A 14,846-nucleotide genomic window follows, 5' to 3' on the forward strand; every position below is an offset into this window, starting at 1 on the left:
TGCGGACTAATGTAGTTAGTCCGCTGGAAGGTGAGGGATGCCTAACCCAGCCTTTTGCGGTGCAGCACAAGGCACTTGGCCGTCATGAGGCTTCGAGCAGTGACCCGAGAGCCAGGTCCCTCCCCGTCGGGACGGGATGTGCGAGCAGCAGCGACTACAGCGTCTCCGGGACCTGCGGCAAAGCTCGGGCTCGCTCGTCCTCGCTCGTCCTCGCTGCCCACACCGTGGGTCGGCTTTGGGTTCGGTGTTACTCGGCACCGCCACCCGCCCGTCCTCCGCACGATCGCTTCTGACCCTCGCTCGGGCGAGGGCTGGGAGCGGGGCTGGCTGCGGGGACCGCCAGCAGCCGCGACCCCGGCCCGGCCACCCCCGGGAGGGGGCGGTGCCGCTGGGGGCGGTGGCATCTCCCCTCCCCTCCCCTCCCTGCCCCTCCCTTCCCCCGTCCCTCCCCGCCCTCCTCCGGGGCCGCGGCGCTGCCCCCTCCTCCCGGGGATATCCCCGGCCCCTCCCCGGCGGGCGGTGGCCCAATGGAGGTGGGGATGCTGTGCGGGCTGCGGGCGGGCTGGGGGCGCCGCCGAGCCGCGGACGCCGCCGGCCCGGGGCCGCGCACACTCGGCGGGGAGCCGGGGGCAGGGGCGGGCGGCGCCGGGGCTCGGGCGGGCGGCGGCGGCTGGGATGAGCCGGCGGCGCGGCTGTGGGGGCAGATAGCGACCCGCGGGGACGTGGCCGAGTGGGGCTCGGAGCGGCGGCGGCCGCCCGGCAGCGCCATGGCCGCGCAGCGCGACCCGCTGAGCGGGTACCTGCAGCAGCCGCTCTCCGACCCGGGCTCCAACAGCGAGCGCAGCGCCGACTCGCCCGCGCCCGGCTCCGAGGAGGACTCGGCCGGCCCGCCGCGGGCCCTGCACAGCCCCGAGTGGGGCGAGGAGCGATTCCGGGTGGACAGGAAGAAACTGGAGGCCATGCTCCAAGGTGAGGCGGGGAGCGGTGGCGGCGGTGCCCCGGGGGAGTCCGGGAGGGATACGAGGGGGCCCCGCACCCTCCGTGCCGTGTCCTGCCTCCCCCATCCCCGCCGGGCCGGGTCCGCCTCCTGTCACCCCTCCGGGCGCGGGACGCGGCCCTGGCTCGGCGGGAGCCCCGCGGGCCGGTCCCGGCTCCGGGCGCTGTCGTGGCCAGGAGGAGGCGGCTCCTCGGCCCCCCATCCCCGGAGCGGAGCGGCCCCGTCCCCCCGGGTGTCCGGACGCCGCTCGGGGCCGGGCCGGGCCGGGCCGGGCCGGCGGCGCGGGTGTTGCCGCTGCCCGGCCCCGCCGGGGCTGCGGGTCGGAGGGTCCCGGTCTCTCCGAATTCCTTCTGTAAAAACGTAACATCCCACTCGGGAAGGGCGGTTCGGGCTCTCGGCTTTCGAGGAACAGCTGCGTAGCGGGAAAAGACCTGTTGGAGCCGGGTGTCCTGGCCGGAGGAGCGGGGACGGCTCCGCGGAGCTTGACAGCGGCAACCGCTGCCGCAGGACCGGCTCGGCCCTTGGCTCCGCTTTGTGGCTTTTTGTTTTTAGAAGTATTTTTTTCTTTCCTTGAGGCTGCATATTTTGTCCTAGTATGTTTTGAATTATCTGATTCTCAGTGGAAGTTACGTAGGCAACTTTTGACAAAACAGGAGTGGGCAGTTGCTGGTTTTGTTGCTAAAGAGCAGATAAATAGGTTTGAATCAGTTGCGGATGCTGCGAAGTGGGGTAATTCCCCCGGAGTGTTCCCTGCTGTCTGACCTCAGGAGCCCGTGAGAACGGAGGTGAGTTTCAGGTCTTGCAGTGTCAAATCTCAGGGTATGTTTGGATCAACAAGGAAAGGTGATGGTGATTTCAAGAAGGTGCACTTTCCTTTGGAACTGCTGTTTTGTAAATATTTAGTGTTACACTAACATGGTAACTCACGTATTTACGTATATTTCCAAAACAAATAAACCCTTGACAAATATTTCACTGGTGTGACACATGAAAGGCATTTCAGTCACTTACTGGAAGCTTTAGGTGCTCCTTCCTGAGCATCCCCTGCCAGGGCACCTGCCCTTCTCCTTCCAGCGGTGAGAGGCTGTGGGAGCCAGCTGGGGAACAGGGGCTGGTGAGTTGGGTTGGTCACTGAAGAGCTGCGGTTTGACTTGGTGACTACAATGATTGGAATTTTTTTAATTGAGATTCTCTCTCCTGGGGGCAAGTTAATCTTTAATCAGCTAATACTTTAGCACTAGTAGAAAAAAAATCTCATTATGTAATGCAATAAAGAGAAAGGAATTTGGAGAAACAGAGCAGCATCAACTATTTATAAAGATGTGCTCATCAAAAGTGTCTTAAAACCAAAACCACATGGGTATTTCTGTGTAAGAAGTGGTAGAAAAGGGTCAAAAGTTAGAGTTCTGTAAGAAGATGAAGATTACTTTAACTTTTTTTTCTAGTAGCTTAATAAATTTCCATTATCTCATCCCACACACAGTCCTTCCTTCTACTGCCTGGGGTAGTAAGCATGCAGGGGTAAACAAAGCTCCCAAGCAGAATCCAAATACTCTATAGGTTGTGTCACCCAGCAGTAGCCAGTGTCAAAATGTGAGATTTTCTTTGCTCCTTTTAAAAATTTTATCTTACCTTTATAAGAGTGTAGTAAAAAGTTTATGATTGATAGAGCACAGCAAGTAAATGCAAACAGATTGCTGTCTGCTTTTTGGAGAGAGGTTGCTGTGTGTCCAGTCTAGAACACACGTGCTTCAGGTGATGGTTGGAGGAGTTTTTGCATCAGACAGTTATCCTTGTTGTGAAGGAAAGTTTATTTTAGATTCTGTAATAAGTGTTTTTGTGTGCAAACCTAAATTGTCTGACTTATTGATAATGAAAAACTGCTTATTAGGAAACATGAGGGAAACATAGTAGTTCTTTCTGTCAGAAAACTGAACTGTTTGTTAAACATTATCACTTTCTTTCAGATTCCTCTCCGTACTTTACAAGTATTTATCTCATCTCTTGACTTCTTCTCAGATAGGTTTTCGTTACCCTTTTCTTGTAGAATACTTCAAGCTTAAAGTAGTGCTGCCAGGGAAAGAACGTCATGAAGCCTGATCTGTGAGTGATACCCAGAAATTCAGAGTCAATTAAGGTGCCAATGACAAGCCAAACTTGATTGTATTTTTTAACTTCTCCCACCCCTTGTTCTCTTTTCTTTCTTTTTTTTTTGGTGTCCATCTTTTGGGAGTTGAAACTTTGACTCACCCTCGTAGGAAAGGGACAATGGAAAGGAAGCAGTGTGCCATCTCCAGTAACTAATTTTTATTAGGGAATTTGTAGGGTTGCATTCCCTATGGTTTCTAATACCAGAGCCTTCGCTGGAAGCTCTTAAAAATGTATTGTGGAAGAGAAACATGTCTGTAGTCCAAGCGGTGATGACCAGATTTCTTATTTCCAAAAGTTAGCCAATTTTTTTGCCTTTTATTTTTTTTAAATTCAGGCTGGTGTAAATACAGCTTCTTGGGTTCATATTAGATGCTTTACCAGCTACTAGAAAGCCTGTTTACATTTGTGAAAGTTACTTTTTAAGTGATTAAAAAAAATATGATTTCTTCTAGTGACCACCACAGCTCTCTTATATTATGGAGGGGTGAGAACACATTGTCTTTAGTTCAGTTGTCTTTAAAGCCAAATTTGAAACGGCATCTGTTGAAGAAACCTATCAGGAAATGTTCTCATTCTTGCTCAGAGTGCCTTGGTTTTTTCTGCTTATCAACATCTGTTGTTTACTGTGCTAATCATGAAATGCAAAAAACTGTCGGGGAGGAAGGATATTAGGCAGCTCAATGTTGGGCTTGGTGCTTCTGTTACTTTGTGGTTGCGTTGCTGAATTTTATATGTGTTTCTGCTGTGCTTGTTTTCATCTTTCCTGCCCTTAATAGTTTGTGGATGCTTTCCTGATGGAGAAAGCTGATTTCAGGGAGACTCACCTGGGCGTAGCAGACTCCATGGCTCATGGGGGGGCTGGGACACCTTCCTGTGGGATACAGAGTACCTGGAGTAAGTGCTATAGGGAGACCCTGTGTAGCTCTCTTTCAAAGGAGAGGTGATGCAACAAGTTTGCTACAGTTGTATCTAAAGAAGAAATCAAATCTGAATGGATGTGTCAGAAAATCTTGATTCGTGGGTGCTTCTGCTACTTTTTTTTTTCCAGTTTGAAATAATTGTTTTAGTATATTTGGTGTTCTATTGGGAATATCAGGAAAGGCAAAAACTGTGGTAAAAACCTTGAAAATAAGAACGATTTTTTTTCTTGTGCCCAACTACTGTGTATGACTGTTTTATTACTTGCACAGAGATGTCTGGAATAGTGTTCCATAAGCAAATCTCAGTCTTTATAGTGGGGTGTAAGCCATCTTATGCTGCATGCCTTTATCAGAGTTTATTGGTGAACAGATCTTTTTAGAGTAACTTTTTCTTTTCTTAAGTAAAATTGAGTAAAACAGATCAGGTGGTCTTCCTAGCAGTGAGAGAAGATAGTATTTCATAGCAGTGCTATTAATTATAACTGCTCTGTACAAATTCTGGTAAATGCTCAGGTGACTTAATATTGTGGGATGAATTACTTAGTGCATGTTTAAATGCCTGTTACCATAGCAGCTGAGTATTATTATAAAAATGCAAAACACTAAACTTAGGAAAGCTGCCCAAAAAGTATAATCTAACAGCAAATGTTGCAGCAATCAGTAGGCTTAGACAAGCTGGCCATGAACACTGAAAAAAAAAACAAAACAAAACAAGGCAACACCTTTTTCGCTTGCATGGTGTGTCTTATCCTTGGTTATAAAGTGTTATGCCAGTTTTGCATTTCAAATAATTCTTTTTCTATGTCATGTTCTTGAACAGACATCGGAGGGGTTTTTTTATGTGATGTGTGTACAGCACATGCTTAAATACTTTGTGACTTTGTAATTCACTATCACACGATAGCAGTTTGGTAAAAAACCAGATCCATGCTGTTTTTTAATAAGAGCCTAAATCTAGCAGTGGTGTGGGGACCATATTATACATGGCTCTTTCATTAAAGAAAACAAACTGTGCCTGTTAAAATTCTGTTTTTCTTTCTTCTGTTTTGGATTTTTTTTATGCATCATCTTTCATTTTGAGGATTCGTTGGGGTAATATTAGGGGTCTAAACTTTATGGGTTGTGGTTTTTTGTTCTGTGTCTTTGTTGTTTGGCGATGGTTTTTTCCCATTGTGAGGTAATTCAGAGTTTACCTGACTGTTGATAAACATATGAAGAAAAGCACAGACCTGCCTGCCCAGGAAACTGGAGAGCACTCAGCCCCACAAATACCCTGTTTGCTCTTGAGCTCATTTCACAGAGCAGGTTGTGTTGCTACCAAGTGGACACCTTGGAAAACAGCAGTGGATTTAGTCCTGACTGTCATTAGTTATGAAGTAGGCCAGAATAATAGGAATCATGTCAATCTTAATTTGCACAATGTAGACTTGACTTCTATAAATAATAACAGATCACTTATTATTTTTCAGGCAGTAAAGATGAAAGCAGTGTGACTCAAATTCAGTGAGAGCAGTCAGTACAAGCAGCTCTTTGGGCTGTCTTTGTGTAGCTCTCTGTCCTGCCATTGCAGCACTGGGTGAGCACTTCCCTGTCCTTGTCCCTCAGTTTTGGTGCTCTTTGCCTGTCATGGGGAGTTAGGGAAAAAACCTCAACTAGTAATTTTCCACTAAAACAAGTCCTTTTTTTCTTAGGGGGAAGTGACATAAATACTTGGATCATTTTTTTGCACAGTTTAATCTAGGTGCAGCTTACTGTAAATCTACTGGAAATCAGTTACTGTATTTGCCTAAAGGTCACCCCTGAGGCCATTGTCCCATCTTAAGACTGTACTTGTGCAATGCCTGCTTCTGATGCCTGAGTGATAACCAGCTTTTGTTTGCTGAGCCATCAGGTGAAACTTGTATTTAAACAAGTGTATTTTCCCTACTTAATGCATAACTCTGTTGGAAAGTGCACTTCAGTACTTTTCATAGATTTCTCCGCTAGTTTGTTCCATCTACAGAGAATGATAAATCCATGTGTAACAGGCAAAGTTTGAAGAAAGTGGAAGGGGGAAGAAAAACATTTTTATTTGAATGTACTAAAGAAGACAGATATTCTAGGAAACCCAGGCCTCTGCTGAGTGTTAAAAAACAATAGTTTTATTAGAGGCTAAACCCTGGAGATATGACTTTTGAGCAAGTTAGCTGCCTAATAGGCCGTTGTAATGGTCCTGACTGTGATGGTTTCTGTGCAGGGAGGGCAAGCTCAGTGTTAAATTTATACTGGGGTTTTATGTTTAAATGGCTAAGCAGGAGTTGCTGCTATTCCTCTGGATTATTTTTGTCTGTGTGATGGTGACAGAAATTTATATAATAAAACTAAATGTACTGTTGTCCTTCAAATAATTAGTGTACCTTGCTTGCAGCTGAAGTTAAAAATACTCAGAGTGCTGTTGATTTACAGTCCTATTTACAGCTCCCATGTCCCTGTTGGATCTTCAAGGGTTTTGAACTATGTCTTGTCTTTGACCAGATTTGTACTGAAATACCTTCTCAGACTCTTTATTTTAGTAGGTCCTAACCACAGTTTCTTTTCCTAGAGGAAGAAAATGTGGGTTTTTTCTACTAAGTTGTGAGATTTCTGTTGGTGGTTTTATTATTTTTTGTTCCCTGCAATGTATCAGCATAACCTATACAGGGACATAGTTGTGGGGAAATTGGAACCTTCCTAATAGCATTTACATTTGGTCTTTAACTTACATCTAGCAGGAAAAAAAATTCCAAGTTCTTTGTCAAGCTTTCAAATCTCTAAAGTGCTGAATAGTCTATTTCTACAAAAATAAATACATTAAATGAATTTGTGTGACTTGTAGCTTAAAAATGTTCTTGCATTCCATTGTTAACAATTGTAATAATACCACTTTCTCAAGTTTCAATGTTTTTTAAGTAGTACAACGGACTATCATGGTTTGGCATGGACTGCTAAGTTAAGTATTGCTGGCTTGCACATTCCTGTTGGTTATATTGTAATCTTTACCTCTGTTGGAAAATATGTCCTATTTTGAGTACTTATTTCAGACTCTTGCCTCTTTGCCTTGTCAAACAATGAAACATGCTGGTTTTCTTTAATTTCGAACTTCTGTGTTGAAGAACCAATGCCTTTTTCCAATTTAACATCTTTACAGTAGTATCCCTTACTGTGGTGACTTTCATGAACTTTGAGCTTAAAATCTAATATGACTAGACACGAGCTGGAGTTCAGCTACAAAAATTACACACAATTAATAAGCTATCTGAAGGGATGAGCTCTTGATTTAAGGATTTCTTCTTTAAGATGCTGCCTATTAATCAGTGGTAGTTTCTAAAATAATTTTGACTTTAGCAATTCATTCTTTGAACACAGCTGCAACTTTTGTTCAGTATCTGTTTTTGTTTGATGGGGCTTTCTTTCTCTGGCTCAGACCAGTGTGACTGTATTGCATGGGGCAATGTAGCTCTTCACATTTTGGTGACTTTTATAGCTGATTGTGTAAAGATGTCTACAGTGATATCCTCTTTATTGGAATGGGAATACATAATTTTCAAATAACTTTTTCCGTGTTAAAGGCTTATTGACATTGTGAGGGAATGCTCAGGAGTGATAGTGTTATCTCTCTATCTATACAGTCTAAGTAATCTGAGTATTCAACAACTTCTTGTGTGAAAATGTAGTTTTTGGATATGGGTGGAAAAACTCTTGTCTCTGCAGGAAAAGATGTGTGTGATGGATGGGGGTTGAAAGCAAATACGTAAGAGAACACTAGGTGTCTGAATAAATCAGATAATAATATTGCCTGGTAGCATAACTTTGCTTAGTTTTTCTGTGGCAAACCAGATTTTGTGAAGAGAGGCTGATGGGCATGTTGCAACTGGCCTGTCCTAGTTATTATCCTGCTGTGCAGCTCTCCTGTAACCAAAACCAAGGCATAGAGCTTGGGAAGGCATGGGATAGGCATGTGCCTGAAGGACCTTTACTGGGAAACCCACCTGAGTGAGTGCATCCCTGAAATCCCTGAGGGCAATGCAGGCAGCATGGGTAGCAGACAGGTGGAAGTGCAGGGCTGTGATCGCCCTGAGGCTGAGGATGTATAGTGGGATTCAGTGATTGGATACAGGCTCCTTAGGATGCACAGGCTGGGATGATGAGGAGGAGGTGTTGCCTTTTGATGTGAGACAGGCAGGCTTGCATGGAGCTCTGCTTGGAGCAGACCATCAATTGTGTGTGTCAGAGGATATAAGCAGATGGAGCCAGACTCTTCTCAGTGGTGCCTAATGACAAGACAAGAAGCAAAGTTTCATTTTATGACTTTTCCTCTTTTTTTCTGAAAGGAAACAATCCTTAAAATCTGGGGACTTGTCGATTCTGCAGTGTTCAGTGCTGAAATGAGGTCGCTCATGTCTTTTGGAGACCAAAGGAATCAAAGGATTCTTAACAAGGCTTAATATTAACTTGCTACCTGAGATCTTACTGAGGCATCAGGGATCACTTATGGCAATGGGATAAAGTAACTGGATGTTCAGTGGCCGAGCAGTGGGAGCTGGCTGTGGGCTGGGGTCGCCTCGCTGGTTCAAGGGGTGTAGTTCATGGACTCCAAGCTATGGATTACTCTGCATCCTGCTGAGCTTTGCCTTCTTGCTGATGGCATGTGAGCAAGTTGTGAAAACAGGACTTGGTAATGCAGCTTAGATTGGAGCACAGTCCTGTTATCTCTATTGCTTGGATTCTGTTGTGTAAACCACAGAAATTCTTGTTGCTTAGTACCCTTCCTGGAAGTGCCTTTCTTGCACATGTGAGTGTTAACAAAACAGGAGATAGATTGTTCCTTAGGTTTCTTTCATTTCAAGGGTGAAAGGCTTCTAAAATATCTTTATAAATGTATCACTTGTGATCAGAAAGACAGACAATAATAGATGTTGCATGTAAAAGGCATGAGATTTCCACTCACTCTGACAGCATTCCAAATGGCCAGCTGCCAGCAGCTGTGTCTCGAATTTGGCATCTTGAGATCAACAGTTTATAAATGCTGTGGAGTAAAGCTCCTTTTTTATTGCTTAGCTTGTTTGTTTGTTTTTGTTGTGGTTTTTTTTTTAATTGCCCAGGCTAACATGCCCTAGAACTTTCAAGATCAGATTTTGACCCATCCTGTTGGAGGCTCTGAGCTTTTGAGGCACACTGGGGTCACTTGAGGAGGTGGCTTTCCAGGACGCTCACACAATCTACGATCAGCTGAAGATTTTCTGAAGGCATAATTAATGCCTGATATGTGCAGTTAATTGTTTTGGCTGTTACCTTCTCTAGAGGGGCTCAGATGCAACCTGGTAGTAATGTTACTGGACTACAAGGAATATCCTCTGTTGAGCTGCTTTGAGACCTCAAATAAATTGCTTTTTTATTTTCCCTCCATCTGATTTGACTGCTGAACCTTTTCCCAAAGGCAGGGAGCTGGTCACTGTAGTTGGTGCCAGACATGAGGCAGCCTCATTCCCCGTTCCAATGCAATTCCAGGATTTACCTGGTGTGTAAAGGTTGCAATAAAAAATACTCCTTATATATAAAACTTGGTAAACTTCTATGGAGAAGCTTTTCCTCAAATATTAACTCAAGAAAATAGTGAGTCCCCCTCCTTTTTGCCTGTTGGGAACATGTGTAGATGCAAGTAAGGAATGAGCCATCCATTTTCCATTTACTAAACTTCCCTGCAGGCCAGGCCTGGGAGGTTTGGTTCCATTTTCCACTAAAACTATGTGATATGAATCAGGTCTGTAAGAACTAGGAAAAATAAGCAGCAGTCTTTGTGCTTATGTGGTTATTGTCAGGCTTGCGTTGTGTGAATAGTGAAGAATGTTTGTTATACTGTGGCTTTTATAGGTACTTTTTTCCCCCCCATCCCATAGAAAGGTTTTTCTGATTTGTTTGTTTTCCTGTGGGCCTTCCCAACACTTTATTTAAGAAGCTGCAGAATGATGCATTTTTTAGGTCTTTCAGTCCTTCTCTAAAGCTTTTTGATTTGCAAAGATAACTTTTATTTGTAGGAATTATAATGCCACAGAATGTTTCTGCTCTAGCTGTTACAATATTACAGAGGTTTTGAAAGCAAAAAAATTGTAAATCAAAATGAGTGCTAAGGAAAGAAAAAATGAAATGTCATTCCAGGTCATTCAAGTGACATATATGCATATTCGAAATACGTACTTAAAAAGATTGAGCTGTGTATTTTATTTTCTCACTTGGTGCAAAGTATGTGTCAAAGCTTGAATGATTGTCTGTACTACTGATGAGATGACAAGCAGAACAAAACCAAAATACCATCGTGTTGCTTGTGGAGCAGGTCAGATCAGGGCTTTGTCTGATTAAACTTCAGTCTTGGAAAGGAATTATGCTATATTTCCTTGTGAGGAAAACTTGCAACACTTTTATAATGAAGCGTAGCTAAATGGTTTATGGTATAACACATCTGAAAACTGGTATTGAGCCAAGTAGATCTGGCCTGAAAGAAGCCATGTTAATAGATAATTGGAGGGAGAAGTTGGTAATACTAACAATTTATCCTGGTTTTTTGAAGTGTTGTTTTGGGCTACTGGAACATATGATATACATATGGGATTTTTTTCTTCATTTAATAAGCGTATAAGCGAGTGGTCTGTTTTATGATCTACCTGTCCTGTTGTTATCTCACACAGTCACAGAATGGGTCAGGTTGGAAGGGACCACAGCAGGTCACCTGGTCCCACCTCTCTGCTGTAGCAGGGTCATCCCAGAGCACACAGCACACTTCTGGATTGTGTCCAGAAGTTCTTGAATATCTCCAGTGAGGGAGACTCCACAGTCTCTCTGGGCAATCTCTTCCAGTGCTCAGTCACTGCACAGTAAAGAAACTCTTCCTCATGTTCAGGTGGAACTTCCTGTGCCTCATTTTCTGCCTATTGTCTCTCGTTCTATCTTGCCATGTAAGGCTTTAAAATTTTTGATTGTATTGCTAGTCTACAGTTTCATGGTGAGGTTACTAGATATTCCAAAGTTTTAAATATATTTTTACCTCTTCCTTTTTTGTTTATAAATATTTTTTAGCTCTACATGTAGGTGATACTTTTTTCTGTTTTAAGGAAACTTTGGTTTTGGCAATCTGTGTTGTCTTTCTGAATTAATGGTTTAAAACTAACCTTTAAGTCTTTTTCCCTATTGCCAATGATTTTGTACGAATGAAGGGCTTTGATTATGTCTATTTTTATTGGCTCTGTTCTGTTCAGACTATGCCTGCAATAAATTTATGGCAGTTGAATATACGAGGTTGGTAATTTAAGACTAAGCATCTTGAGAGAGGTAAAAAATGAAATCCACAATTCCAAAACAAATATTAGGTCAATTATAAGTGATGCAGTGAAACACTTTATATGTTAAAGGAAGCTTTTGTAGATTGATGCCTTCTGAAGATATTCCCTGGGACCTTTATGGTGAGATATTTGTGTTGCTTGAGGGTGTGTAAGCTGGGATTCAGTGAACTGTTTGCAGGGTAATTAAACCAGGAGCTTTGTTGTAAGGTAGTTCCTGTGCAGAGAGCTACAGAGCCATGGTGAGTGAAAGGTTAACCACTTGCTGAAAAGAAAGTAGTTAAAATAATCTGTATTTAAAATCATATCTGTGTGTGTAATACATAGATTTAAATAAAAACGTACATATGCATTCATGTGTAATTGAAATGGATACATTTGCATGCCATCCTTGCTGTGATATGGAAATACTTTGTTTCATCTTGATCTGCTTCAAAGAATATGAGGCTTGCTCTCACTTCTTCTGAATGCGTGAGTGCATCCATGGGTGAGAAGTGCTGTAGAATGGTGGAATATTAAATTACATGAGATGGCCTCTGTTTATATGCCGTTGGAGCAGTTAAAATAGCATTGATTTAAAGAGTCTGGATGTGGAATACATTTTTTTAAATACTGTTTTATGCAGTGGAAAAGAATCTTGGTATGTCTTTACTTTTTTAGTAAAACAAACATAAGTGCTGTTTTTCCTTAGTAAATTTACTTCCGGAGTGTGTGTAAAATAACGGATAAGAGAGAATATGTTTCTAATCTATTCCATGTGCAGAAACAGTGAATAAATCTGATCAAATCTTTTTAGTCCTTTTTAAGCAATTCCTTTTTGAAATGGGAACTTATCCTGCAGAATTTCTCTGTGTGGAAGACGTTACCACCATTAGAACGCAGAATATGTGGATCCTCAGTATGTGTGACATTTTTTAACGCACTAAACAACTGAACATTCAAGGATGTTTTCTGGGTTGCTTAGCAGCAGTCAGGTTTTTTTACTTTAAGTGGTCTTCGGTGACATCTTTAGATTGTTCAGAGACTTGGCAGAAATAAAAAAAGTCATTCCAGTGTTTGAAACATGGGGAACCGTTTAAACCATGGAGAAAAAAAAAAAGTACGGTTGGCTCATTGTAAAGTTTTGTTTATATTTAAACATTTACAAAGCTTTATATTCTGTGTTGTTGTAAATGTTTAGGGAAAGTGAGTGTAGAAAAATATTCTGCTGGATTTCAAGTGCAGCTTTAGGTGTTTCCCACCTGAAAGATGCAGACTTTGGCTTAAGATCAATTTAAAAGTTTTTTTTAATTGATGTACTTGCTGTTGGAAGTATATTTTCTGTATTTATGTAGAGAGCTGAGGGTTAGTGGTGTTATGAGCTGAGAATATAATAAATTAAAATATGAATATACCTTTTTCCTTATAGGACATCAATTACATCTATGCAAGAATGTGTGGCTCTCCTGTGTCACTACAGAGCTTCTGTTGGCACTTCCACTCGGGAATAGCCAGCAGAGAGTTGGAGATTAGTTTTAATAAGGTGTTAAAGAATTAGGTGCTGTCAGCTTCGTGCTGCTGCATCCCCCTGCTACCTGAGGGTGCTTTTGGTGTCTCTCTTCCCTGCTGCCTCCTTTCACATCAGTCAAAGGGGTGTTCGTCCTCCAGGTGGAGTAGTGGCTTGGTCTGGCAGGAACCACGAACGTGCCCAGGCCGGAGCCAGGCGTGGGAGAAGAGTGGCTGAGTTAAAGGAAAGATTTACACAACTGCCCGTGCAGGTTCGCCAGAGCAGGGACTCGCTGGGAGGGTGTCAAGGCCAAGTTTTTCAGACGGATAGGAAATATTTTTAAAGCGGGAAATCTCGAGACCCAAGAGGCGAAGGGAGACGTGACTAAGAGGGTTATAAGAGTCCAGTAGCTTTGGATGTGAACAGGAAGGATCTCCCTGTACGTCGCACAGCAGCCAGACGGGCTGCTCTGAGAGGAGCTGCTTCTGTGCAGCCTCTCTTCTGCTCTCTCTTTTGTTTGTGCTGTTTTATGGGAGGAGAGGAGGAGAAACCACTCACCAGCTCTGTTCTGCCTCCTTCCAGCAGTGTGATGGATCAGGATCAACTGGAGCCCACTCGGCATTTTTGCAGCTGCTCCACAGACTTGAGGCTGTGAGAGCAGGCTCGGGGCAGGCACAGGAGTTGGGAACCCACAGGGGCTGGGTAAACATTCAGATGTTTTCCTTCCTCTCCTAACCTGCCCCTCCAGATGGAATAGATCGTTGGTGAACACTTACATCTGAGTGTAGGCTTTGGTGTAGATGCTTTCCTACCTACCCAGGCTTGCCTTCTTTCCGTGTGGTGTGAGGAGGAAGGAGATGCAGTGCATGTCTCAGAAGAGCTACTGCTTTACTGGAACAGAGGCTGTGGCAAGATGGTTGAGACTCTAATGCATTTTGTTTGCTGCAATAAAGCAAACTCAGATGCCTCAGTGCATGTTGACTTCCATGTTGAAAGATGGAAACCAAAAGAACTGGTGCTCATGAGCCAGTCAGCAAGGATTTGCTTTGTTCTACTCTGAAAAGCCACAGCCATAAAATAAATTTTGCAGTCTTCTAGATAACACTAGAGGTTTTAGGAGTGTAGTTTTAAGTACAGCTAAGTATTTGCTTTGTAAGCTATTGGCATTGTGCACTTTGAGTCGTCATCTTAATGTCTTGCAAATGATTAAAAATATAAATTGGGAGACTATTACGTATTTGTAAAGTAGAACAGTTTTACCTGGTAGTGTGAAGGTAATGGTAAACTTATAGATGGAGCTTCTTATTGTGAAACACTTTAAAGTCCTTAGTATTCAGCACTTTGTTGTAATTTAACCTGTCTTACATCTTTTTAGTAATCAAAGGAGTAAGCATATGTTCTTAATAATGTAAAAGTAATTTTATATTGTACAAAGGAGTTTAACATCAGCACAAGTGAAAAGATGGTACTCCCTTCTACTTATATAAAAAAAAATAAATCTTTGTGTTCTCTTATGGTTCCCAGGTGATGTCTTCTCAAACATCCTGCTCCTGAGCTGTAAGTCTTTAGTTCAGGTTTAGAAATGCAGCATCAATTTCTGTTTTGAAGTAATTTATGAGTTAAACCTAATTGAATTTAAAGGGATAATATTCCAACATGTTTGGGAGAGAAGTAGAGATGAAGAGGCTGCTTAGGAGGAAAATTGCCTTTTTAGGCAATTCAAGTAACTTTTAATTTAATTTCTTTTTACTATGCTCAAAGGACTCTTGTTGGTGCTTCTGTAAATGCCAGGTACTGCTGCAGATGGGTCCCAGGTCTGCTCCCTTTACTCAAATACAGACTGGTTTTTGATTTTTCTGGCAGGAATTGATTAATTACTGCCAAGTAGAGATTGAAAATGGACTGAACACCCACACTGAACACCTTAGGGGCTGATGCTTGAG

General features: G+C 43.0%; 1 protein-coding gene across 2 annotated transcripts in view; it reads left to right on the forward strand.

Moving 5' to 3' along the window:
* The first annotated feature begins 515 nt into the window (after window positions 1–515).
* The window catches only part of BICC1 (BicC family RNA binding protein 1), a 102,059-nt gene continuing 87,728 nt past the window's right edge, over window positions 516–14,846 (forward strand). The window contains exon 1 of one of the 2 annotated variants that reach the window (XM_032695214.1): window positions 516–533. Coding sequence is in view for 1 of the 2 variants with exons in the window: in XM_032695213.1 (XP_032551104.1) it covers window positions 768–969 (202 nt within the window). In the remaining variant the exon portion in view is untranslated. Of the gene's footprint in view, window positions 534–717; window positions 970–14,846 lie in introns of those variants that run through there. The other variant, XM_032695213.1, reaches the window with a different exon arrangement.

Source organism: Chiroxiphia lanceolata, chromosome 8, assembly GCF_009829145.1.
Source record: "Chiroxiphia lanceolata isolate bChiLan1 chromosome 8, bChiLan1.pri, whole genome shotgun sequence".
Classification (NCBI taxonomy): domain Eukaryota; kingdom Metazoa; phylum Chordata; class Aves; order Passeriformes; family Pipridae; genus Chiroxiphia; species Chiroxiphia lanceolata.